This window comes from Onychostoma macrolepis, chromosome 01, assembly GCF_012432095.1.
Source record: "Onychostoma macrolepis isolate SWU-2019 chromosome 01, ASM1243209v1, whole genome shotgun sequence".
NCBI lineage: Eukaryota > Metazoa > Chordata > Actinopteri > Cypriniformes > Cyprinidae > Onychostoma > Onychostoma macrolepis.
The window spans coordinates 13,040,269-13,064,686 of record NC_081155.1 but is presented as its reverse complement, the minus strand read 5'-3'; the positions used below and the strand labels follow the sequence as shown (position 1 = coordinate 13,064,686).

Genomic DNA, 24,418 nt, shown 5'->3' with positions numbered 1-24,418 from the left:
TTTTAAAAAAATTTATTAGTATAGCATATTTATAATCCAGGTTTCTCTTGCTTGGATGCCATTGATAAAAAAAAAAAGCATTTATTTAATTAAACTTAGGCATTTTGTTTAAAGTTATACACTTGCATTCCATAAAGAGTAAGATGTTTTTCTTCTGTTTACCAAGGCTGCATTTATTTGATAAAAAATACAGTAAAAACAGTAATATTGTGAAATATTATTACAATTTAAAATATCTGTTTTCTATGTGAATATATTTAAAAATGTAATTTATTCCTGTGATGCAAAGCTGAATTTTCAGCATCATTACTTCAGTCTTCAATGTTACATGATCCTTCAGAAATCATTCTAATATTCTGATTTGCTGCTCAAGAAACATCATTAGTATTCAAAGCCTTGTTACACTTTCAGGATTTTCTGTTGAATAGAAAGTTCAAAAAAACTTCAAATATAAATATTTTGTTACATTATAAATGTCTTTACTGTCCCTTTTGATCAATTTAATGCGTCCTTGCTGTGTAAGAGTATTGATTTCTCACTAGGTTTTGTAACAGAGCCTCTGTCACCTCAAGCTTCCATGCATGAACTCAGTTAACATTAACAACTGCGTTAATAGCGAATATTTCTATGGCATCTTGTCAATACAGTTTTAGAGCAGTCAGTGTGTGAGAAATGTGCCGCTGCGAGCATGTGTTGTCTGACCAAGGTGTGTCCTGTAATCCTGTGTAATCTGGCTCTGGTCTATTAGCGATTAATTGATTGCGATATCTAATCTGAACGGACTATTATTTATGATGGTTATCATCGAAATTGCCCGTAATGGCATATAATTATGGCCAGATGTGGTCAATCTGAGATTAGCTTTTAAAGTCAACACACATTACAGTAAACCATCGCAGATGTGTAATATGCACACACACCCTCCCCCTTAATCTAAGCATCATGTTTGTGGAATGCAAGAACATGCGCAACTCCACTTTCTCCTAACCTCAAATGAAAGACCTTACCCCTTCTGAAGACAAACACACATACACACACACACACACACACACACACACACACACACATTCTCTCCATCACTACAATAATGCTCATTATCAGAATTTTATACAGTACTTGTTAAATTAATATTTCCTGTTTAATTTGGTCATTTTTGTTTATATTTACTACTTTCTTAGTTCTGTGTCTTATTTTACACTTATTGCTGCATTATTGGTGTGCTTGCCAAGGTTAGCATCATTTTTACTTTTGCTTATATTTTTCTTCTGAACTATTAGATTTTTTGATGGCATATGATGCTAATGTGCAGTGGAAAGGTTCCATGGATGATAAAGGTTCTTTATGGAACCATAGATGCCAGTAAAGAACCATTACTTTAAAAGTGTTTAAAGTTCAAAAAACTTAGAAATCCTTTCATGATAATAGGGGTGAAAATCTGGACTTGCATTGATAGAGGTGCCAGAATATCACCTAGTTTTCATCCATAACACCTTAGCATTATGTTGGCAAATTTGTGACCCTGGACCACAAAACCAGTCTTACGTGTCAATTTTTCAAAATTGAGATTTATACATAATCTGAAAGCTGAATAAATAAGCTTTCCATTGATGTATGGTTTGTTAGGATCGGACAATATTTGAGCCGAGATGCAACTATTTGAAAATCTGGAATCTGAGGGTGCAAAAAAGAAAAATCGATAATTTTGACCCATACAATGTATTTTTGGCTACTGCTACAAATATACCCCAGCGACTTAAGACTGGTTTTGTGCTCCAGGGTCACATTTGGCACTTTTTAAAATTCTGTCATGTCAGTAAAGTGCACTAAATTGAATGCCTTAGATGGTCTTGGATCAGTTACACAGTGTTGGGTAATGCATTACAGTATTCTGTTACTCCATACAAAAGTATCTAATTGCGTTACTTGGTTACTCTTTATGAAAAGTAATGCATTACGTTACTTTTGTGTTACTTTTTGTCTCCTGGGCTGGACTTGCTTATTTGTTTTTTTAATAACAAACAGGACAAAAGTTATATTTTTGGAAACTGTAAAGGCCCTTTTACACCAAAAGTGAAATAAATAAGCCTCAGACTGATAGAAGTGCCTTACTCCCAATTTCTCTCAAAGCAGGGACAGGAGAGCTGTCATTCAATAAATTGAAAAACAAAGTAACTTGTTAATTTTTTGAAAAAGTAACTCAAATATTTAGTTGTAAATGAAAAAGTAATGGGTTACTTTATTAGTCACTTGAAAAAGTAATCTAATTAAACAACTTGCATTACTTGTAATGCATTACCCCCAACGCTGGTTACACACACACACACACACACACACACACACACACACACACACACACACACAAATAGTGTAGTATTTCCTTTGAAACAGTTTTCTTTTAAAAATTGATGTCACAAATAATTACAAAAAAATGGCAAGTGACACATTGAATTAAATGTGGAATTTTGAAGTAGAATGACTGAATTTTCTTGTAAAAATGTATTCCAATAATCTTTATTTACAACCTCTAAAAATCATTTTTTTTTTACAGTGTAGGTGATGTTTGATCATGAGTAAGGTCATGATTTAGGTTTATGAGGCTGGATGCAGATCAGCGTCAGTGTCACCGTCACTGTGTGGATTTAGGGAGGAATGTGGTGAAAAGGGAGGGATGGTGGTTTTTAAACGATTGGAGAGAGCGATGGCGGTTTTTAAATGAGTTCAGGGAGGGATGGTGGTTTTTAAAGGCGTGGAGGAGGTGATGTTTATTGACTTGCGGACCGCTGCAGCCATAGAGCGTTTCTTAGAAGAATGGATGGCAGCGGTCCAGGGATGGAGAGAGACGCGGCACATTCGTACAGTATGTGCACATGTGTGTGTTTAACACGTAAACCTAATCAAGCTTTGTTGCTTAAACGGGAATGAGACCAGGTTGAGTGTTAAAAAAAGAGCAAAGTAAAGAAAAAACAGTCTCCTGTAATCCCCCTGTGTTAAACAGATGTTTATTTTGTTGTAGGGTGTTATAAATGGGTGCAGGAGAAGTGGTGCCTGTTTCCTTATTGGGAGCATTTACATGGTTTAACTGTTTCACTCTCTCACATGCTTGCTCTGTTCCAAAACCTAATGAGCTGCCTATGTAGCCAGTATTTTAAGGGATTCAAAAAATAAGATTCTGGATATGTAGAGCGTTCGGAATCAGTGAATGATGAGCTTCAGGATGGTGCCTTGTAGAAAAGTGAGTTTTTCTAAGGGAGTTCCCTATGTAGAAAGCAAGGCAGATCACTACGTTTTGGAACTATTTTTCTCTCACTGTGTGCATATTCGTACATCTCATTCTCTGTGAAGTTCTCAGACATACTGAGATGTGTGTAGACGCCTCTTGGCAACAGAACAAAATTTCTGTCAAGAGTTTTTATATTTATGCCAAAATATGCAGACACAAAATACAATTGCATTTGATTTCCACAGTTTGCAAATAATGTGCAGCTGTTTATTTTCTTTTCTCTTGTTCCCTTTGGAGGTATAGGATTCATGATTCCTCAAAGCGCAGTATTATCACAGCAGTCAAATCTCTCCAGGCAACTCGAACCAGATTTGTTGGTAAACTACTACACGTTGTGCCAATTAAAATTATGAATTGTGATTTCTGTTTATGTAAGTAAGCTAATCAGGGCACATCTGTAAACAGATGACTGCTGTCAGTGTTATTGCGCATCTAAACTCATAAAACAAAAGAGCAGTCAACAAAATTAGAAAGATTTACAACTGAACCGCAATTCTTTCAAATGCAGTAGGTAGTGCAATTAAAATGCTAGCATATAGCATCTTAAAGGTGCAGTGCGTAATCTCTTCGCCACAAGCATTCTGTAGGGGGATTGATTTTTAACAATAACTTGTAAACTTTTAAAGACAGGCCTACCGTGCATTATGAGGTTGTTAATCAATAGATTTTGCTTTTGTTGAACCCATCAGCCCACAAAAAAAAAAAAAAAAAAAATCATGTTTTACATTAATATTTCAGATGTAAAACTACATTACTCATGATTCCAAAGAGAAATCTCTACCAATCAGAGAATTGCAACAACTTAAATACTTAAATATTCATCTATATATGCATATTTTACAATAAGCTCAAAATATATTGTTTCTATATACATAATCGACATCTTTAAATCAATAGTTTCGTATTTCTCCATTGTTTTTAATTTGACCCTGTTATTCGCAAAGCTTTATGGGATTCTAGTTCTTCCGCTCATTAAAACCGTTTACAGTCCTGCACCTTTTTCTTGTCGTATTTTCAAATACTTTTTTCAAATAAAAATTTGTAATGTTATTATTCACCTTGTAGTGGTTTCGTTTGGTTGACGGCTTGTAATTCTTAAAGGGGACATAACACACACAGTTTCACCCAATCTCATGTTAATCCTGAGTACCTATAGAGTAGGGTTGCATCCTTCATATCTCCAAAAAGTCTTTAGATTTATCATATTTATAAAAGAAAGATACAGTTTTACGATTCTCTCTGAAAACAGCTGAGCTCCTGGAGGCGCGCTGTGGGCAAAGCTAAAGAGTGACGAGCACTTAAGTGCCAATGGTCAACGAAACACAGACATTTCAAGCCGTTTCATGACTGGGATCTTTTATAGCTAGGACCCCTCCATCTTTCAGTATCAAACAATGTGCAAATCCTGCGTCAAACTGGGCCTTGTTTATAAAACGTTTGTCAACAAACACACTTGTGAAACTCCATTGCTGCCCCGAAAAACAAACTGCATCCACTGTTCACGTAACACTGGATTCTTTGGGAAGCTGAACAAAGTTATCTTTCCCTTACAACCAAAAACGCACTTCTTTGGAGACATTCTTCCAGAGCGAGTCCCGTGCAGTGATGCCGTATAAAGCATTGATGTGCGCGCTCTTGCTCTCACTCCGGTCGATGTATGCGTGGGCGTGGTCTTCCGGGAGAAGTGCCTATATAAGGAGTTCCCCCCCCTTCATTACATCATGAAGAGCCACGATCGAAAAAAAACTTTCCGAAGCTTGTAAAAAGCCCGGAAGTGTGTATTTGGCACAAAAATACTTTTATGTGTCCAAATCGTTTTTTTGAAACTTTGGCCATGTTTAGCATGAGAATCCAACTCTTTAACAGTGTAAATAACTCAACATGCATTAAATCCCCCCTTTAACAAAGTTGCTTTAAAATCCCTATGGGATCCAGATCCATGGCATAAGTTGTGGGTGGGACTTCTGTTTGTTTGACCAATGCTACAAAGAGAGAGTATTTGGGAAACCTGTTTGAAAACAGTATTTTATTTTTGCCGCTCTGTTTGGTGCACTTCCGAGATACTTCTTTCGAAATATCAGTCACTGCAGCCACTAAATGCCTCGGGCTTCCCACTGTCTTTTTATTCAGTAAACTAGCCTCAGTGAATCGGGTCCGTAGCGGTGGTGTGACTCAGGCTGCGTGGCGCGCTGCCAGCTTCCAGCCTCACTCCCGTGATATGTGTGTTTAGACTGGCTTTCACCGAGGTGGTAAAATCCAGACCTTAACCTGAAGGCATAGCACAGTCAGTCCTCTGAGTTATGCCAGCCTTTCACCAATGCCGCCCACCACAGGAAAGAGAGAGGGGCAGTATTTAAAGGCTCGCTCGAAATGTTTTGGCAGGGATGTAATCGTGATCTTGGCATTGAATGCAGGCTCAGTCTAAGGAACTGGGTCATGTTCGGGTTAGCACTTTTGCAGCGTCTGCTCGCATACTCTCAGTGAATTACTAAATGAGCTCAATATCTGGCAGCGCCTGACAAAGCTTATCGTTACTCTTGAGTCGGCCGTCAAGGAGCAGAGTTTTATGTGCATTTTATAATTCGCAGAGGAGCTTGTGATGATGTCATCAGCTCATTACAGCTGGCGTCGGATCAGTTGATTCATGAGTGTTTCGTAATATAAAGAGATCACAGGATATTGGTGGAGGGATGTTCTGGGATCAGTAAAAGATGTTAGACTAATTCGACAACTGAGGTCAGATACTGATCCTGAGAATTAGCATGAGCACGGTGCTAGTTTACCTGTACGATAAGGAACTTTTGGAAGCCAGCTTTTTTTCTTTTATTATGTTAACATGTTGTCCTTATCTCCTCCATTGGAAGCACTCGTTATTCTCTGTGTACAGACTCTATGCTCAGGTTACACAGCTCGGGGGGCCACTTTTAGAAAATGGACAGTGAATAAAATGACCTGATAATTCATTTGGGTTTAAAATATGCAGTAACCAACAATTTTAGACGTTGACGGATGCCTTTTTCAGTGGCCTTGTTTTCGGAAATATTTTTCTGCATGGAGATCAAGACCTTAAGCCATGAAGCAAACCAACAAGCTCTGGGATTCGTGATGATTTGGATTAAAACAAAGTATTGAAATGCAGAAAGATGACCAAGACTGAGTGAATTAGAAATGTATTGATGCACTTGTTGACTTGTCTTTAATTCTGAGTATAAAATTGGCTTATTTTATTAAATTTATTGCAAAATATTCAGAAATATACAAATTAGCTGTTTGATGGTGAATGGAGTAGGTGGTCATGTCTCAGATTTTTATTGCATTATTCGTTTCTTGGTGGGCTATGAGTAGTGTTGTTTTTCATGGGAATTTGTTGAAAATTTGTTGAGAAAATGTATAATCTGAACTCATGGTTGTTTTATATGTTGTTTCTAAAAATCAGTGAAAAGAGATGAGTTTTGTACTTGTGGAACTTTGTGCTTTGTTTTTTTTTTTAACAATTTGTTATTTGTGCACTCTTGAAAATAAAGTTTCTTTATTTCTTTATTTATTTTTTTATAAGAATTGTTCATTGATTGGTTCTTTGGGGAACCAAAATAGTTCTTCTGTGGCATCTCTGTGAAACCTTTCTTTTTAAGAGTGTAGGTCAGTTTTTGAAAGATGCTTTTCATTTTTTCAGAACAGTGTCATTGAAGTGATTTTAACATGTAAATCATATGTAAATATTTTGAATACTTAATATTTAGACAAGCAAATTGACTATAATTGATGTGTACATTGCAAAACAAATACCCCATCTGCAATGCAAACAAATGGCGTGCATAGCATGCAGTCAGCAAGCACGTTGCAATAAAATCCTTGTCTATTTGTGTTTTATATTGTTTTGCATGATACAAAACAAACGGCTCACAACACGAACAAAACAATTTGTTTTTTACAGTTGTGCTGTAGATTCAGTAGTAGCATTTCAGTACAGTGTAGACTGCACATCGGCAGACATAAATCGTTCTGTTTCAGTATTTTTTTTTAATCTTGATTTCCAGCCCTAATTACATTAGCAGGCTAGTGTGAGTGTTTTCTTTCATTGTATCTGAGAGGTAAGGCCTCAGGTAGAAGCATTGATATGCACATATTGGATTTCTTAAGGGGATGCAAAGGAATGTTAACCATATTATCCCACTTAGAGGCTCTTCAGGTTGCCAAGTTCTGTCTTGGGATCTCAGGAACTTTGTGCATTGTGCTTGCAGTCCCTAACTAGTCTTCTCTGTGGTCGCAGTCCAATGGAATGCATCTGAATTGTACGGTTGCCAGATATTATCGGTTTGATCAATGTCTCATGCTCCTAAAATGCACCTTGCAAGGTTTAGGTATTTTGTTCATCTTATCTTAGCGAGTCAGGAACTCAGAAACACAACACTGTGCATTTCATACAGTCTGTTAAGGGGCCGAGACAGGGCGTCGTGTAATTTTTACTCCCAAATTCTGTTCTCTGGCATACGTCCATTGCCACACCCCATCAGCATTTAAAGAAGTCGTTGTACAGTTGTTGATTTTCAGCGCTGGAACTCGAAGTACTGTGAATTAGCTGGGTAAAATCCCACAAAGGGCTCAACGGGAGAAACCGGATCAGGCCCTTGGGTACTGCGGCGAAGAACTTCTCTGTTCTTCGACCGGACAAATTGTGCATTGAGCTTCTAGAGCAGATGCTTAATGGAAAAGTTCACCTAAAAATGAAGATTCTTACTCATCTGAGTGATTTTAAGAAATGTATTATATTGTATATATATTATCTTTCAAAAAAATCAAAAAGACATACTGAAAAATCACTTTAGCATACAATGCCTTCCACTTAAGATGTGGTTTAGAATGACTTAGAATTGTTATGAGTTATGACAATTCATTTTTTGGTGAACTATTCCTTTAGGTTTATTATAGAAGGGTTGTGTTTTGGTTAACCAATGTCGAGTCGTTCTCACCAAGCTAGCATTTTTCTTATGTCCAGAGAGCCTAAGATTCCTCCCTTTCTCAATTTCACTTTTTCTACTCATGTTTGCTCCCTTTTGGTATGATTCATTTTAAGTCTTTCTCATGCATACTTTAAAAAAAGTTTTACTGGAGTAAGTTTTACAAGAAAATACTATTTCAGTTTTTATACTTCAAATTGTCGTGCTTAATTCAGTGTGTTACTTACCATTTCGTATGTAATTAAGTAATTACATAATGTAATTATGTAAATAATTAAGTATAAAATTTACTAACAATTTCTAAATAAACATTTCTAAACCAAATTTTCTTTCAGTGCAGTTCGGACCAGATTTACAAACGCTATATTCGTGTATGCAGTATCAATGATAAACCTCCTGGCTGTATGAAAATTCAAGAAGCAGCATAATTAGTCCTGAATGTGTTTGTAGAAGAGTAAGCGGGCCAACTCTTTTTATTTATGTTTTTGTGAGCGTACCTTCCCACAGGTGTCAGGACCATGAGACCTGAGCAAACACGCAGGCCAGTGCAGCCAATTGGAGGTCAGGTTCTAGCGTGTGCATTGGATTTATATCTCTGCGCTCTGGAGAGAAACTCTGGTTCCAAAGACAAGATGGAGGAAGAGGCCGTGCTGTAGAGTAACTCATCAGATGCCCATTTTCCACAAGTTGATATGATTCTTCAGGGTCTTAATGAAAAGTCTATAACATACTTTGATTAAAATGTCTCAATGGTAGTTTAAAACAACACCCTTTTTATCCTGTCAAAAACAGCTCTTTTCAGAGCAAGCTGTTTTCTTGCATGCTGCTTTAAATGCAAATGAGCTCTGCTGACCCCGGCCCTCTCTTCCGAGTTTACACACATTTAGACATTTCACCCCTTTAACTTTTTAACTGTTTCTAAAAATCTCTTTGTAACTTCCTCTTTATTTTGTGTAAAACTAATTACCTAATTAGTGCTGCTGGTAAGTAATCTTCTTCAGACATTCCTCATGCGTATATATTATTTTAAATTCAGTTTGTGCTACAGACATAGATACCATTGTGCTGATTTTGTCTTAGTGATTGGATTTTTAGCCAGTGAATCATATATGAATAACACTTAAAGTTAAATTAAATGGATTAAACCGCACCATATCAGTGGATTACAAAATTACAGAAACAGGCTAATTTGACTTGAGCCAGTAAAAAACAACTAGAAATCAACCAGGTGTGCGTTTCCCAAAACCATCGTAAGCTAAGTCTGGTTGTTACATTGATTACTATTGGCAGCGACTGAACTTGAGACCATAGTTGCTTTCGGGAAACGCACCCAAGATGGCCCTTGCAACCACCCACAATGCCATGGTACAGACATTGACAAGTTTTGCATGGGTTCGCACCACTCACATTTTCCTCAAAAATTAATGTATTTATTTATTTAGCCTTTTTTGCCTTTTAGCTTATGATTTTATTTGTACAGCATTTAGTCTCTCTTGCTTCTGTCCGTCCACTTGCCACTAGGTTTCATTTTGAGAGACCACAGATGAGGTGGTAATATCTTGATGTGTGTGGAGAAAATCTTTCTGGCTCTGGTTGTGTCTTCAGGGCTCTCTAAAAAGCTCCAGCTGTTTCAGATTTGGTTTCCAAGCCCTAGAAAGCTTTTTGTGAGTGGATGATGATGATGACAACGATGGTTGTGGTTGTCATGAGAAGAACAACTGCAGTATGTATGTATGTGAGTGTGTATATACATACACACAAGCAGGCAGGCTGTGTAAGGCACAAGCAAAGAAGTGTCATTAACTTTTGGGCAGAACACTAATGCACTTGCAAAATGCCGGTAAACACACAAACAACACTTTCTCCTTCTCACTTATAAACGCACACGCATTCTTACCCCAGCTGCAGTATGTGTACACACACACACACATTCCCTCCCCCTGGATTAAGCTTACTATAATGGGAAAGCCCTCAGTGCATGCAGTGTTACCCTCTCATTACCACTGCACCTGTCCTGAACTGACAGAACTAATGCTGGACAGCTCTTAATGAGAGAAAGCGGCTGACAGATGAGACAAATACTGACAGAGAGAGAGTTCACTGTCAGAAATGAAACGGAAACAATTTCTGAACTTGGAATTTTGTGCAGCAGTCAAAGTATCAGTTTTTATACATTACTGTAAAAAACGTTTAAGGTCTATTTAAGTCTCTTCTGCTCACCAGGCTGCATTTATTTAGACAAATTACAGTAAAAACTGTAATAATGTGAAATATTATTACAATTTAAAATGAACTGTTTTCTATTTTTATCTAATTTAATATGTAATTTATTCCTGTGATACTACATTTTCAGATTTACAATACTCTTTAGACATCAGCATAATTTATATATATATAATATAGGTTTTGTCTACCAACCTATCACCTACTCATACACACGCTCCTCTATTTTCTCTTCAACAAAGGGTTTCCTCGCAGGCATTGTACCTCATTGTGCATATGTGTGAGCGTGTCATACAGCTAGTGGCCATTCACTCTCACCTTTGCCATTGTAGTGTAATTACATCCAGTCATCACAGAGTGTGCGTGAGTGTGAGCGGTGAGGCATTTGTGTTTTGTGTTCGTGTTGTTGATCTAGGGCTTGCACGGCTACTCGTTTTCTCTAGTCATCCAGAAAAGTAGTGGACTAGTCAGCGAGCCAGTGTTTACCTTATGTAAATGTGCTGCCGTGCAGCAGCAGAGTGTGTCTGTACAGCTGAGATTTGAAAATAGTGTCTAAATGGACTACAACTAGCACTGACTAGTTATAGAGATAATCAACTAGTTGGTACAACCCATTGTAATACAAAATCATATGTCTGCTAAAAGCTTTGGTCACACTTTATATTAGGTGGCCTTAACTACTATGTACTTACATCAAAAAATAAGTACAATGCACTTATTGTGTTCATATTGTATTGCAAAACATTTTTGCTGCTATTGAGGTGGGATATGGGTAAGGTTAGGGACAGGTTTGGTGGTCTGGGTAGGTTTAAGGGTGGGTTAAGGTGTAAGGGATGGGTCAACAGTGTAATTATAAATGTAATTACAGAAATGAATTACAGATGTAACTACATAAAGGTATATTTAAAAATATAAGTACAATGTAAAAACATGTATGCACACAATAAGTGCATTGTACCAAATAATTAATTTAAATGTAAGTACATAGTTTATGCATGTGCTTAAGTCTTAAGACAAGGTCAATTCAAAGGCTACAATTGACTTGAAGTATATAGTCTATTTGCACTGTAAGTTTTAGAGCGAACGGTGGCACCGTGTTCATTACACACATGCAGCTTATAACACAGGGTTTTCAGAGAAATATTTTTGTGGACATGAGTTCACAGCATCTCTACAATATTATGCTAAAATAAAAGCTTGAATAATAATGATAGCTTGAGAGTTTGAACATTTGAAAGGGAAGATATTAAGACATAAATATTTGTATTGCAACTTTTAGTTGTTTCTTGAACACGACACCCTTAAAGTAATGGTTCACCCAAAAATAAAATTTTACTCTTCTTCAGGCCATCCAAGATTTAGATCAGTTTGTTTCTTCATGGGAACAGATTTGGAGAAATTTAGCATTACATCACTTGCTGACCAGTGGATCCTCTGCAGTGAATGGGTGCCGTCAAAATGAGAGTCCAAACAGCTGATAAAACATCACAATAATCCACAAGTAATCCACACGACTCTAGTCCATCAATTAACATCTTGTGAAGTGAAAAGCTATGCGTTTATAAGAAACAAATCCATCATTAAGGTATTTTAACCATTGCTTCTGGCCAAAATACCAGTTCATAATCCATAATAACACTTCTTCTGATGAAAAAGACCATCACCTGTTGTTCCGTCACATCAAAATCCACCCACATATTTGTTTAGAACAATTTTGGACTCTCTTCGCTTGTAAACGGTGCTTGATCTGTGCATATTTCTCTTCTGGTACTGACAAGATGACCTTTTTTTCCTGGAGAAAGCTATTAGAGATGACTTATATTTTAGCTGGAAGCAACAGTGTTTCTTGTTAAACTGTTGAAATATTAACTTAAAATCTCAAAGGGTATGTCAAGTAAAAAGATTATATATCTAAGTGGTTCAGCTGACAAAAAAAGTTGGGGAATCCCTACTTTACCATGTCGCAAGATGAATGTGCATATGAGAGAAGAGATTGTGTCTTATTTGTTTACGCTTGAACTGCTAGTTGAGGGTTTGTGGGTATTTAGTGCATGTGTGTCAGCTTGATCTTTGCACAATTACTGTAAACAAAATTACTGTTTGGTGTAATAGTGACATAACGATACAAGCTTGTGAGCAAAAAAGGTTGATATCATGCATGAAGATTTCTCATAAAAGATGTGAAACATGAGTTTGTTTGATAGAATAATTAAAATTAGAATTAAAATTAAATAGGGAATTAGAGTTATCACAGGAAAAAAGACTAATGACATGACCAGTGTGTGTGGGGCACGAGAGAAGAGAGAGTCAGGGAGAAAGATGGAAAGAGAGATAGAGTGGCAGAAAGACAGGAGGTGGTGGGTGCCTCATTTGCATAAAGGGTAGGGCACGATGCCCAGTTTAGGAGAAGGGTTGGCACCTTGCCTCGCCGAGTGGCGGAGGTAAAGAAAAGAATGAGAATAAAAGCGAGGGTGGAGGGGTGTGCATTGGGGAGCGCAGAACATCTAGTTTAAACCTGGCACTTGGCACTGGAGCTGCTGAAATATCAACCATAATTACATGCAGTTATTTACAGGTTGTGACTGGATGTATATGTTGGAACCTGACTTCCCTATTACTGAGTATCAGGGTGATTCTAGGATGTCAGTCTTATGTTGTGTGTGAACCAGACAACGACAAATTATAAGGCTCTTCCATGTAAATATGAGTTTCTGTCGTTGGCAACTGACCGTGATAGAAGTTTTCATTAGTCGTTGGATTCATATGTGTGACGTTTTGATGCATAGACTTGCTTACAGTTGCATCTTATTTACATTGATGCGTCTGACTTTGGTTGTGTTTTATGTTGTGTAGTAGTATGGAGGGCGGACGGTTTTGCTTGAGGACATTGCTCTCGCCGATGCACAGTTTTTTTTTTGACTGTGTATTCAGAGTATAATGAAGCTGATGTAGCTTACAGCTGAGTCTTGCTAACTTCTGATAGAGCCACTGAATTAAATCACCGCATTCATGAAACAGTTTACAGAGCCTAGGGCTGCGATTTCTCTACATTAATTTCATGCTGAGTTCATTTTAACGGTAGTTTTATTAAAGGTGTTATAAGTCCCACAAAAAAAAAAAAAAAACATGAAATTTGCGCCTCTAATAAAAACACATCAGTGTACTAGGATACATGTCCTATCTGATAAGTTCCCCCCCCCCCCTGCTCCTATATCAAAAGTCTTTGCATTTAATATTAAAAACATTATTTGTCATCTTTATTAATCTTCTCTCTCTCTCTATCTCTCACACACACACACTTAGAGGGGAGAGTGCAGTGCGCTCACAGTAGGCAGTATCAATATTTGGTGTGGTTGGGCAGTCGGAGCGGTTGTATTTAGGCGCTGCGTAAGCGGCTCAATGCTGTGGTGTCACGCCGTGCTCGTCTCGGCATTTTTTCCAGTTTACACTTCATCAGTCTGCTGACTGATCTCACCGACCCAGTCCAGTTCTCTGAGCTACCGACACATGTTCCCGCGGACGGAAACACCCTCATTCATATGATGAATGCTTCTACTTTCATAACGGTATTTAATAGGCGTCTCTAAATATAAATCAGAGTGTCATTATTCTTACAACTAGGCTCATGTAGGGTAATGGACTGACTGACACCTGAACAAACTGTAGTAGCCTAGATTAGAGAATCCAACTCGCATCTAAATGTTTATAGGCCTATGATAATATCAAATGTACTGCGTGGTAGGCCTACTGAATAACTTTCAGGGGGTCGTCTTTTGGCATTTGTTTGCTCCTTTTTTATGGAAAAACAATTAATTTATTTGTGATATGTAAATCTATAATAAAGTGAAAAATAATGAAAGTTTTTTTGGGTTAGAATTCTGACGCAAAAACGTAAAAACAACATACTGTTGCTATGGTTACCCTCAGCAGAACGCGATTTCTGTGAGCGTTTGCCGCCAGGAGAAAACACGCGATGTGAGTAACTTCTGTTCTAACTGAAATTACAAAATCTAAAATAGCCAGGCTACATATTATTTGTAAAATCTTGATTTTTATTTTTTATTTTTTTTACTTGTAAGACTGCCAACATTTTGTTGTGACATCCTTTGGGTTGGTCTGTAGTGTGACAAACGGAGAAACCTCAAAAGTTGCCTCAGGTGTTTTTTCTTTTTTTTTCTTCTTTTTTTTTCTTCTTAGAATGCGTCTCAACAGCTTTTCTGTATGCATTGAGAATATTTACACGTGGAGCTGAAATCACATAAATTACTCCCAGATTTTCACATCTTGGACCGTCCGTTTATAAAACTGAATTAATTCCACATAAAGCACCGCAGCGCTCCAAAACACCTCTTAGAGAACGGTTTTGTTTTAGCCGACTCTGATTTGTAAGTAAAAATAATTTATTTATTTAATTTTTCAGTTTATTTGATCCTCAGGCTATATGCTTTGGCTAAAAATCTTATAAGCTACACGAGCTGCTTTCTTTTTTGCATAGCCTGACGAAAAAATATTTTAATGCACTAGGCTATATTTATGCATGTTATTTAGCCTATATGAGAGACAAATTATCACGTGATGTAGCAGACCGACCTATTAAAAATTAAAGTCATCTGTCACAGTTTAGATCGTAGATTAATGATTTTTTTGTTTTAAAACTTAAAATATGTTTGAAACGGTTGTCCTTATAAATGGTAGATTTGTTGAAGATTTTAAAAGATGCTTATTTAAACATCAAATAGTTTAATAGTAATAGCCTATGCTATTCTACGAAGATATTATATGACGAGGTTTAAAAAAATGACTGTAAAACAAAAGACCTTTTCTTTTTGTAACGCCCCATGCCTTGAATTCAACACGATTTGGCATTGGACTGAAAGTTAAAGAAATTAGTTATTAAATCAGGTTTATAGATAAAATATGGATAGGATGCACAAGGGGCACATAAATATTGTTTTAAAATATTTTACCACCGTATTTTGATTTTTCATTTGTTACAGGCCTACCCCAGATGCTATTTCGGCTGGTTCCCAGTTCCTGGAAATATGCTATATCGTAGGCCTAATTTCTTTGATGATATATTCGATTTCGTTTTTTCTATTTATGTACTTTAAAACTCAAAAACTAAAAAAAGAAGAAAAAAAGAGTATATTATGTGCAAATGATGGTGTTGGTATGTTCTTCAGTGATCTATACGAATAGGTTTGACCTATTAATGTAGGCTGAGGAAGTGCTCTTTTTTTCCTCCTGTTGTGAAGGTATGTTCATACAAGTTTGATTATATTTTGTGGAAAATATTTCTTGCAAAAATTCCCTAGTTCATGTCAGATTTCTCGGCTCTCGCTCATCAGCCGCGCGAGTGTCTGCTTCGCTCCATCAGCAGCCTTTTTTCCTGTCTCGCGCCAGTGTGAAGGAGCTCAAGCTCCCGCCAACGCGATTTAAAAAAAAAAAATAAAAAAAACCGTTAGAGGTTTACAGGTCTGTCACATTAGGCGACCAAGAAAATCATATATTGTTTCTAAAAATGAAAGAAAAGAAAGCAACGGAAAAGTATAAAACACATTCATCTTAAAATAATAGACTGAAGGCCAGAGGTATGGTATATTTTTATAAGTCTCTCTTTACAATGGAACATATTTTTGTCGTTATTGCCATTGAATTTGTTTTCTTTGTCGGTGTTACGTCAAGTAAAAAGGCACTTTTGAGTCACAATTAAGCCTGTTTTCTTATGTTAGTCAGTTACGGTCTTCGCATTGGATAGCCTATAATAAAGGGCAACCACACAAACTAAAACGTTTCAAAATGATTAATAATGTTAGACATTTGATGAGCTCCCAGAATCAATAAATTCCAAAACATCAGAGTAGAAATTTGATAAAATTCATAAATGTTGTAATAGCTACTCTCTGGTGTAATAGCCTATGTAGTAACAGGTCTTTTAAGGATAATAGTGTGTGAGAGTGCGTGCTGCCGATTTTTCTTTTCACAATCTCAGCCTTTTTCTCTCTTTCTCTGGAAGAAGTTGGCCTTGCTATACTTACAGAAACAAAAACACACAAGCAGTACGCAGCAGAGTGAGACAGCCTTTCGTAGAAATCTCTCTTTCTCAAACTTTTTTTTTTTATCTTCCTCTAGCGCTCTCCTTTCTTTCTTGCGTAAAACAAAGGTCGCTGTTTAGAGAGGAGAGTGTCATACAAAGATAAGATAGGCTGTGGTATAAAAGAGTTTGAATAAGGGCATTCGGCAGTGAACAGATCCAGCAAGCTTGCCGGGAACACGAGCAAACGCTGTTTTATATGCCGTTTATGGCTTGCATACTAATTTAATCTCATGATAACAACGCAGAGTTCACGCTGTCATAAAGTTTGCTTTGTCCAAAATTATGTCAGATTTGCTGCAATCATTCAACTAATAATTCAAGCAAGAACAATGAACTTGTTACTGACACCTTTTCCCCTCAGGTCATTTAACATAGACACTTTCAAACTCTTTGTTTGCAGACATGGAAATTATTTCATGGAAATAAATGTGTCAGACACAAAATCCATGTAGTCTGTCAAACCAAATCAGATACGAACTGTAACAACATGCAGAATGATTGCAGTTTTGCCTACAAAATGTAGGCAAAACAAAATACCAAGACACCTTGCTTTGTACACAGTCAAATGATATGAATTGTGTAGAACTTTCCTTTAATTTGGATTGGAATTATGCAAAGTGAATTGCAAGGCAATGGAACATTCACAAACAAAATGACACACCAACCTGACGCTCGGCTTTGTTTGTTAGGAAACGCTGCATTTACATAGCAGGCGCCTACTGGCAACTGCAGAATAGTCTGCAGTGAGTTGCTTTGAGAATGAGGCTGCTTCACCCGGTGGTCTCGGATAGGCCTGCTGGTCGCCCTAAGGTGTCGCGTAGCCCTGAGAGAGTGGCATATGTTGCGTAAACTCATTGTAGGGATTAAACCAGATTAAATCACTTGATACGAATCTGCTCAAGCTAGTGATTTCCCTGGCTCTGTGTATGGATCATAACGGATCATTGCAAACAGGGATTGACTGAATTCCTTTAATATGTTGTATATAGTTTGGTACAGGATTTAATCATTGAATGTTTTGTGTGCTATGGTTCGGGGTCAGTGTGAGAGAGTTTCAGGCTGGTTCATGAAACCGTGACCAATGCTGTGTTGTCATTACATCTGGTGTTCGTTGATAATGAACATGTGCCGTTGCAAACTTTAACATTTGGTTTTCAGTGATGTATTGAATATTGGTTTTGCGAATCCTGCTGATTTAAATATTTGAACATGGTAGCTGGCTAATTTATATGAGGATGTTGAAATTGCGAGATTGATTTGCGCTAGTCTTGGATGCATCGGTTAGAATGGATTCAAAAGTATTAATAAATCACAGTATGTCCGTGTTTTCCTGTAAAAGGATGTTTATAAACTTTATAAACTTGAATCTTTCATGGAGTTCCTTATAACAGTATAATTTCTAGATTTCTAGAATTGTATTGCAAATTAATCTATTATTATTATTATTATAGGTAAAGAATACTTAATATTTTATGAATATTGAATATATGAATAGTGGGCTATTATTTGGCATTTAGATAATTTTTTGGTGAACAATACTTAATGCTAAATGAAAAATATAAATATATTTCTTTAAAAAAACGTAATATTTTTTGCTAGTTGGACTTACTGTTGAAAATACTGGCAAGACAAGTTAGTTAGTTGTAGGAAACCAGGAAATTAAAGGAAACAACTATTAAAACACTCTTATAAAAGCAATTTAATGTGAAATTCTTTTTTGTTGTTCTTTAAAAAAATCTCTTTTTATTGTGTCCACACATTCGTATCTGACGTGCTCACGTTCTCAGATAAAGTTCAGAGAGAGTGTTGTTCTGCTGTGGACTACGTCTCTCTCTCTTTGCTCTTTGTTTGTGCGCCGAATCTAAAGGCAGCTGCTGGTCTGTAGCGTCTGCTGGGAGTTCTGGCCCGCGCGTTCACACGCCGCTCAATGGAGGGAGGGGACGAGGCAAATGGGGACACTGCTGTGCGATCGCTCGATGGAGGTGATGGCAAGTGCATTGGTGAAAATGGCAAAAGTGCGTGTGTGCATATGAGCTCGGTTCTTGAAGACAAGAGGGGGAAAATGGAGGTAAATTGGGGTGGGAATGGAATACGGGCGGCGCCGCTGATTGGCACATGCAAAATTAATGTGCTCTGGACTTTGCAGTTGCACAAGATAGGAACTTGTTAATTTGGCAAAGTAAGGAGCCAACCCACTGACCGAACCCTACACTATCTCCCCCCTCGCTCTCTCGCTCCGTCTCTTTCACCCTCCCTCCGTCCCTGCCTCCCTCCCATTCAGCCCTTCAAGCGTGCGTATTGGCTGAGCGATCGGGCACCCGGTGCCAAATAGGTGGGCTCAGCTTCGCGCTGGCACACTCTGAGGCAATGGATAGGAAAAGAGCATGGAGAGGAAGAGAGAGATAGAGTTGGAGAGGAAAAAGGGGAAAAAAAGAAGCTTCTGTCGGGTTTGCCAGCGGTCGTACGCGCTCTTCCAACATTGATTCGGTTCTCTCGTTTTTTTTTTTTTTTTGCGCTCTCCATTCGCTCCTCTCTACCCCCCTCTCTGTCTCTCTCTCTTTCTCTCTGTCTATCTCCCATTCTCTGTCTATCTCTCGCTCTCTGTGTGTCGAATGCAGAGCACGCATATCTGAACAAACACCACTTACTGCTTTGCCAAACATTTTTTCTCTTTGTTGCGGTATTTGTGTATTTATTTGTGTACGTTTTTTCTCTAACAGTGAGTACAATACTTTTTGATTATGAGCGATTTCATTGTCCGCTTTCTTGTTCTCATATGTAATATTTAATTTTTGGTTTTGGTGGCTGGCAAAATCCCCATTTTTTTTTTTTTTTCTGAACTTTTTTTTTCCCCCTCTTATTTCCCCTGTTTTGTGTGTTAAACATTTCTCTCTAGCATTTCTTGTTTTTGTATCTCCAGAGCTGTCACTGTTGGCTCCTCCAAGATTTTCTGAATTTTTCTTCTCTCCTCTTCGACTGGACATTTTTACAAAATTTTAACTTTTAGAATTATTTTCAATTTTTTTTTTAAACTTTTGCAACGACATTAAAAACTCTGATATTGTGCACTAAATAATCGGGGCATGTAGTGTCGAGCTGAGTGCGAAGAAGACATTTCACTCGTTTTTCCACTCCTTATCGGCCAGCAGGGTTTATGATGAAAGTGCAGAATGGTAACTACAGACGCTTTATTTAGCTGTTTTGCTGCATGTCTTGTGCGTTTTGTCTGTGGCGTGCTGCTTCTGTGTCTGCCGTGTGGCGATGTAGTTTGGATCAGGACGTGCGGTAGCAGGAGTTGATTGTGCGGTTTGGCACAAGCGACAGTGAGCAGCTGTTGCGGACTCTTTACGTCTGTCCCTCAAAAACATCATTGTCTGTTTTGAACTGAGAAAAGGATCTTTTGAAACACAAAAATGTCAGTGTAAAAAAAAAATGCAGAAGAAAAAAGTGAGGTTACTTAAAATTTCAGTGTGTTTTTGTTTTGTTTTTCATAATAGCATGTCTGTAGTTTTATTATATACTCTAGTTAGGAATTTTTGTTCTAAATTCTAAACTAGCATAACATTGTCTGTTTTGTGATGCTTATGACAAATGTGTGTGTGTGTGTGTGTGTGTATGTGTGTGCGTGTGTTTGTTTGTCATCCTGGCAAACGCACACTCGCACGTTTCCCGTACCTTCCTTCACAAAGCGCCGCCGAATCATGCTCCGAGATTCTAACATCTTCTCCCCTTCCCTCCTCTTTTCTCCCCTGCTTCCCGTCTCTCCCTCCCTCTCTCCATCCCTCCAGGATGAATTCCATCCCTTCATCGAGGCTCTCCTCCCGCACGTGCGGGCGTTCTCCTACACCTGGTTCAACCTGCAGGCCCGCAAGCGCAAGTACTTCAAAAAGCACGAGAAACGCATGTCCAAGGACGAGGAGCGCGCCGTCAAAGACGAACTCCTGGGCGAGAAGCCCGAGATCAAGCAGAAGTGGGCGTCGCGGCTGCTGGCCAAATTGCGCAAGGACATCCGGCCGGAATTCCGCGAAGACTTCGTGCTCACCATCACGGGGAAGAAGCCGCCGTGCTGCGTGCTGTCCAACCCCGACCAGAAGGGCAAGATCCGCCGCATCGACTGCCTGCGGCAAGCCGACAAGGTCTGGCGCCTGGACCTGGTGATGGTGATCCTGTTCAAGGGGAGCCCGCTGGAGAGCACCGACGGAGAGAGACTGGTCAAGTCCCCGCAGTGCTCCAACCACACCCTGTGCGTGCAGCCGCACCACATCGGAGTGTCCGTCAAGGAGCTGGACCTGTACCTGGCCTACTTCATCCACATGCCAGGTCAGTGGGTTACGCTCTCTTTCTCTGCCCTACGGCTACTGATACTTGAATGTGATTATTTGAGAGGGGTCAGAACTCAGGGTAAGATGACACCCACATAATCACCATCACATCCAGCACACTTATGCACACTTGCTTTGAGCGTCTCTGTTCTGCGGCCAGAGCCGAAATTACACCTCAACCAGGGTTCCCACGGTCGTGGAAAAAGTTGAAGTTGAAGTTTTGATTTTTAGGCTTGAAAACATTTAAAGTAATTTTCAAATACATGCAAATGTATATATTTAATTTGTTACGTATTTGGCTATGCTCTGTGTAGAAGAAATCCTATCGAACTGCTTGGAAACATTTGTACAATAATAAGAACTACTTCTTAAAGTTGTGATTTGCAGGCATAAAAAGTCATGCAAATTTATGTATTTAATTTGTAATCTCTTTGGCTATGCTCTGTATGGAAGAAATCCTATCCAGCTGCGTTCAACTCTCAGGATGATTCTGTGCTTTTTGGAAACATTTGTACACTCACAAGGACGAGTTTTAAAGTTGTGATTTTTATACATAAAAAGTCATAAAAATTGAATGCAATTTTTTAAAAGCATGCAAATTTATGTATTTAATTTATAATCTATCTGGTCATGCTCTTTATAGAAGAAATCCTATCCAACTGCATTCAAATCTGAATGATTTTGTGCCTTTATGGAGACATTTGTACACTAAAAGGTTGTTAAAATCTATTAATTCTAGAGATTAATACCTGCCATGTAAACATAAATCCTTCCCAGAAATGTAAAAATACTAATTCGAAAATAGGAACCCCTGCTGAAATATGAATAACTCTGATACATTTCTGCCATTGCTCATAGTGTTTCATGAGGTATTTTCATAATTTTTGTAATGTTTTATTGTTTATAATAAGATGCTTTCTTTTTGTTCTGTGACCATGTTTAATATAAATATTATGTTGGTTGTATTCACAAGAAAACACAAGACGGCAGGCCTTTTCAGTTCTACGGTGCCATCTTGTTCTCTCATTGGCAGTGTGTTTTAGAGTCGTATCCTTTTGGAGCGAGTGTGTGTGTGTGTTCTTGGATAAGTTACTAGCACGGTCTCATACGTTTACTGCCAAACAGTGTTTCTGACACGGCTAACACTCTCTCTGACGCACACAAGATCTGACTGGCCAAACACACTCAGGCCAACAGATCTATAATCCTGTGATTACAAATCTGAAATGGCTTTCTTGCCTTGCTTTTGTGACTAATTCATTTTCATTTTATGGTACTGCAAATAAACCACAATTATGAGGAAAAAATTGGCATATTTTCAGTTAAAAACAATAAAAGAACCGTTACCAAAATATAAGCAGCTGAATTTGAAAGCAGCTGAACAGTTTCCTGCCTGTCTTTCAGTCTCTCGGTCAGCGCACGAACTGGTTCACTCTGTGCCCAGCAGGGTTGGCCATCGCGCTGCCCGTTCAGAATGTTTGCTGCTGTTCTGTGGTCTTATCTTATCAGGCTAATTCCAGTGTGCACTGCCGCTTTTATCAGGCTCCAAATAGCCTCGCCGGAGACTGGCACCCTGCAGGGCAGCCGTGCACAATCCCGGGGCCCGTGGCATCCTATGCCAGAGCTCAGGGGGCCTTTCTCAACCCCAGACGCACACAGTCCCCATGTGCTGCTCTTGTTGAGGGCATTCAGTATTTTGTTTAGCTGTTATTTTATTCTTGATTTCAGTTGTGCATTCCTAACTAACACCACAATTATCCTAATTTGAAATAGCCTGACAGTTCAAATCAGGTATTTGTTGTGTGTGCCAAAAAATATCTCTGCATTCTTTGTTTTGAATGCTACAGCTCAGCTGTTTAATTTATTGGTTTGCTTTGTGTTTTTGTCCTTGCGATTGTTTATTTGCAGCACAAACTCTTTGTTTATCGCTATTAAATATGGCCTTCATTGTCACACTCTCAAATCGAATATTCCTCTTTTGTGTCCATAAGAAAGCGAGAGAGAACAAGAGAAAGGACAGCTACGGGAGTCGCTACAGTAATTGCTCTAGTTGGCACTATTGCAACACCGTTGGTGCGGGAAAGATGCATGTGTGTGTGTGTGTGTGTGACTATGAGTGTGTATGTGCTCGGGGCACTCGTTTTCAGCTCTCTTTCTTGGTATTTTAAAACACAGAGACGTAACCGTTCACTTTAAAAGAACCCCCCACCCCAAAAAAAACCCTAAAACAATTTTTTTCTTGAAACTGCAGTGATGGCTAGCTGGAGAGTTTGCCTTTTTTGTATTAAATGCTTTCCATTTTAATTGCCTAGGAAATGGATCACCAGAGTTTGAACTGAGGCCCGAATCTTTAACCACTACCCTGTGCTTGACAGGGTTTTGGGATTTGACTCGAAAATGTTCCACACTTTGCTAAATTTAGACTTATATTTCTGTCTTTGAATGAAGTGTGAAATGATTTGTTTATTTATGCAAGATTCTAAGTAGTAATCCAGGTGTATTGGAGGTAAATGTGTGTTAAAGGTGTTTCCATTTAAGAATGGTGATTATGGGGAAAGTCGTCCTAATGGAGGGAAGTGGCTTTTGGGTAAAGAGAATATTAATTTTATATCCAGGACTTTATTGTTAGTGCTGCTAATATATCATTATTATGAGAACATAATTTAAACTTTTCCCTACTTTAACACTCCACACAGGAAATTTAATATTTAACCATTGAAGAGGTGTGAAAAATGTGCTTTCTGCCATTTTGTGTGTTTAACTGCAGCTCTTTAGAAATAAAAATGGCTGTTAAATAAGAAAAATCTTAATAGAACATCCATCCGGCTAATACATAATTTATTTCTGCTAAATTATTTATTCAGTATACATGATCATTTTTAATTTTTTAAAAATAACTTATTACACAGCAAATGATTAGTAATAAATTACCATTTTGTTTTCTGTAAAAAAATGCTTGATTTAGTAATTATTACTATTTTCTAATTGTGCTTAATATATTATGAAAAAATGCCTTTTTCTTGGACTTTAAGGCTTGACCCGTTTCTGAAATGAGCGTGCAGTAGTGATTTCTCTCTGCCTGGATGCGGCATTGTGGGAGTGTTTTGTTTGGAAATGAAATGTTTGGAATAGCTGTTAAACAGATTATTTCAGCAGTCGTCATTCACTTCGAGCCAGTGTACATAACGCGTCTCTCTTTCTTTCATCACTCTTTCCGCTTCCAAGTGTCTCCTCTCTCCTTCTTTGTCACTCTTCCTGTCTTCCTGGCTCTTTCTGAAAGTCTGATAGACTGTTGAAATGGAAGGAAAATAGGTCATAGGTCAGATTTTTTATTTTATTTTATTTTATTTTTTTGTGGAGAATCTCCTCACATTGTTTTCCATAATCCTACATTTGTCCTATATTTAGGATTGTGCTCGGCTTTGACCCACCTGGGCTTTGGGTTTATTGCTTAAATATGCCACCGCAGCACTATTAAGCTTCTGGCATTTCTTGACTATTTTTGTGATCTTTAAGTCTTTATATTTGATTCATTCCA

The 24,418-nt window shown here is 38.0% G+C and overlaps 1 protein-coding gene across 20 annotated transcripts in view; it reads left to right on the top strand.

The window, feature by feature from the left end:
- The window catches only part of LOC131537249 (nuclear factor 1 X-type-like), a 109,711-nt gene that overhangs the window by 28,146 nt on the left and 57,147 nt on the right, over positions 1–24,418 (top strand). For 15 of the 20 annotated variants that reach the window (XM_058770573.1, XM_058770651.1, XM_058770694.1 and 12 more), the window contains one exon: positions 20,347–20,878. In XM_058770573.1, coding sequence (XP_058626556.1) covers positions 20,347–20,878 — 532 coding nt within the window. The other 5 variants (XM_058770633.1, XM_058770600.1, XM_058770685.1 and 2 more) reach the window with 5 other exon arrangements.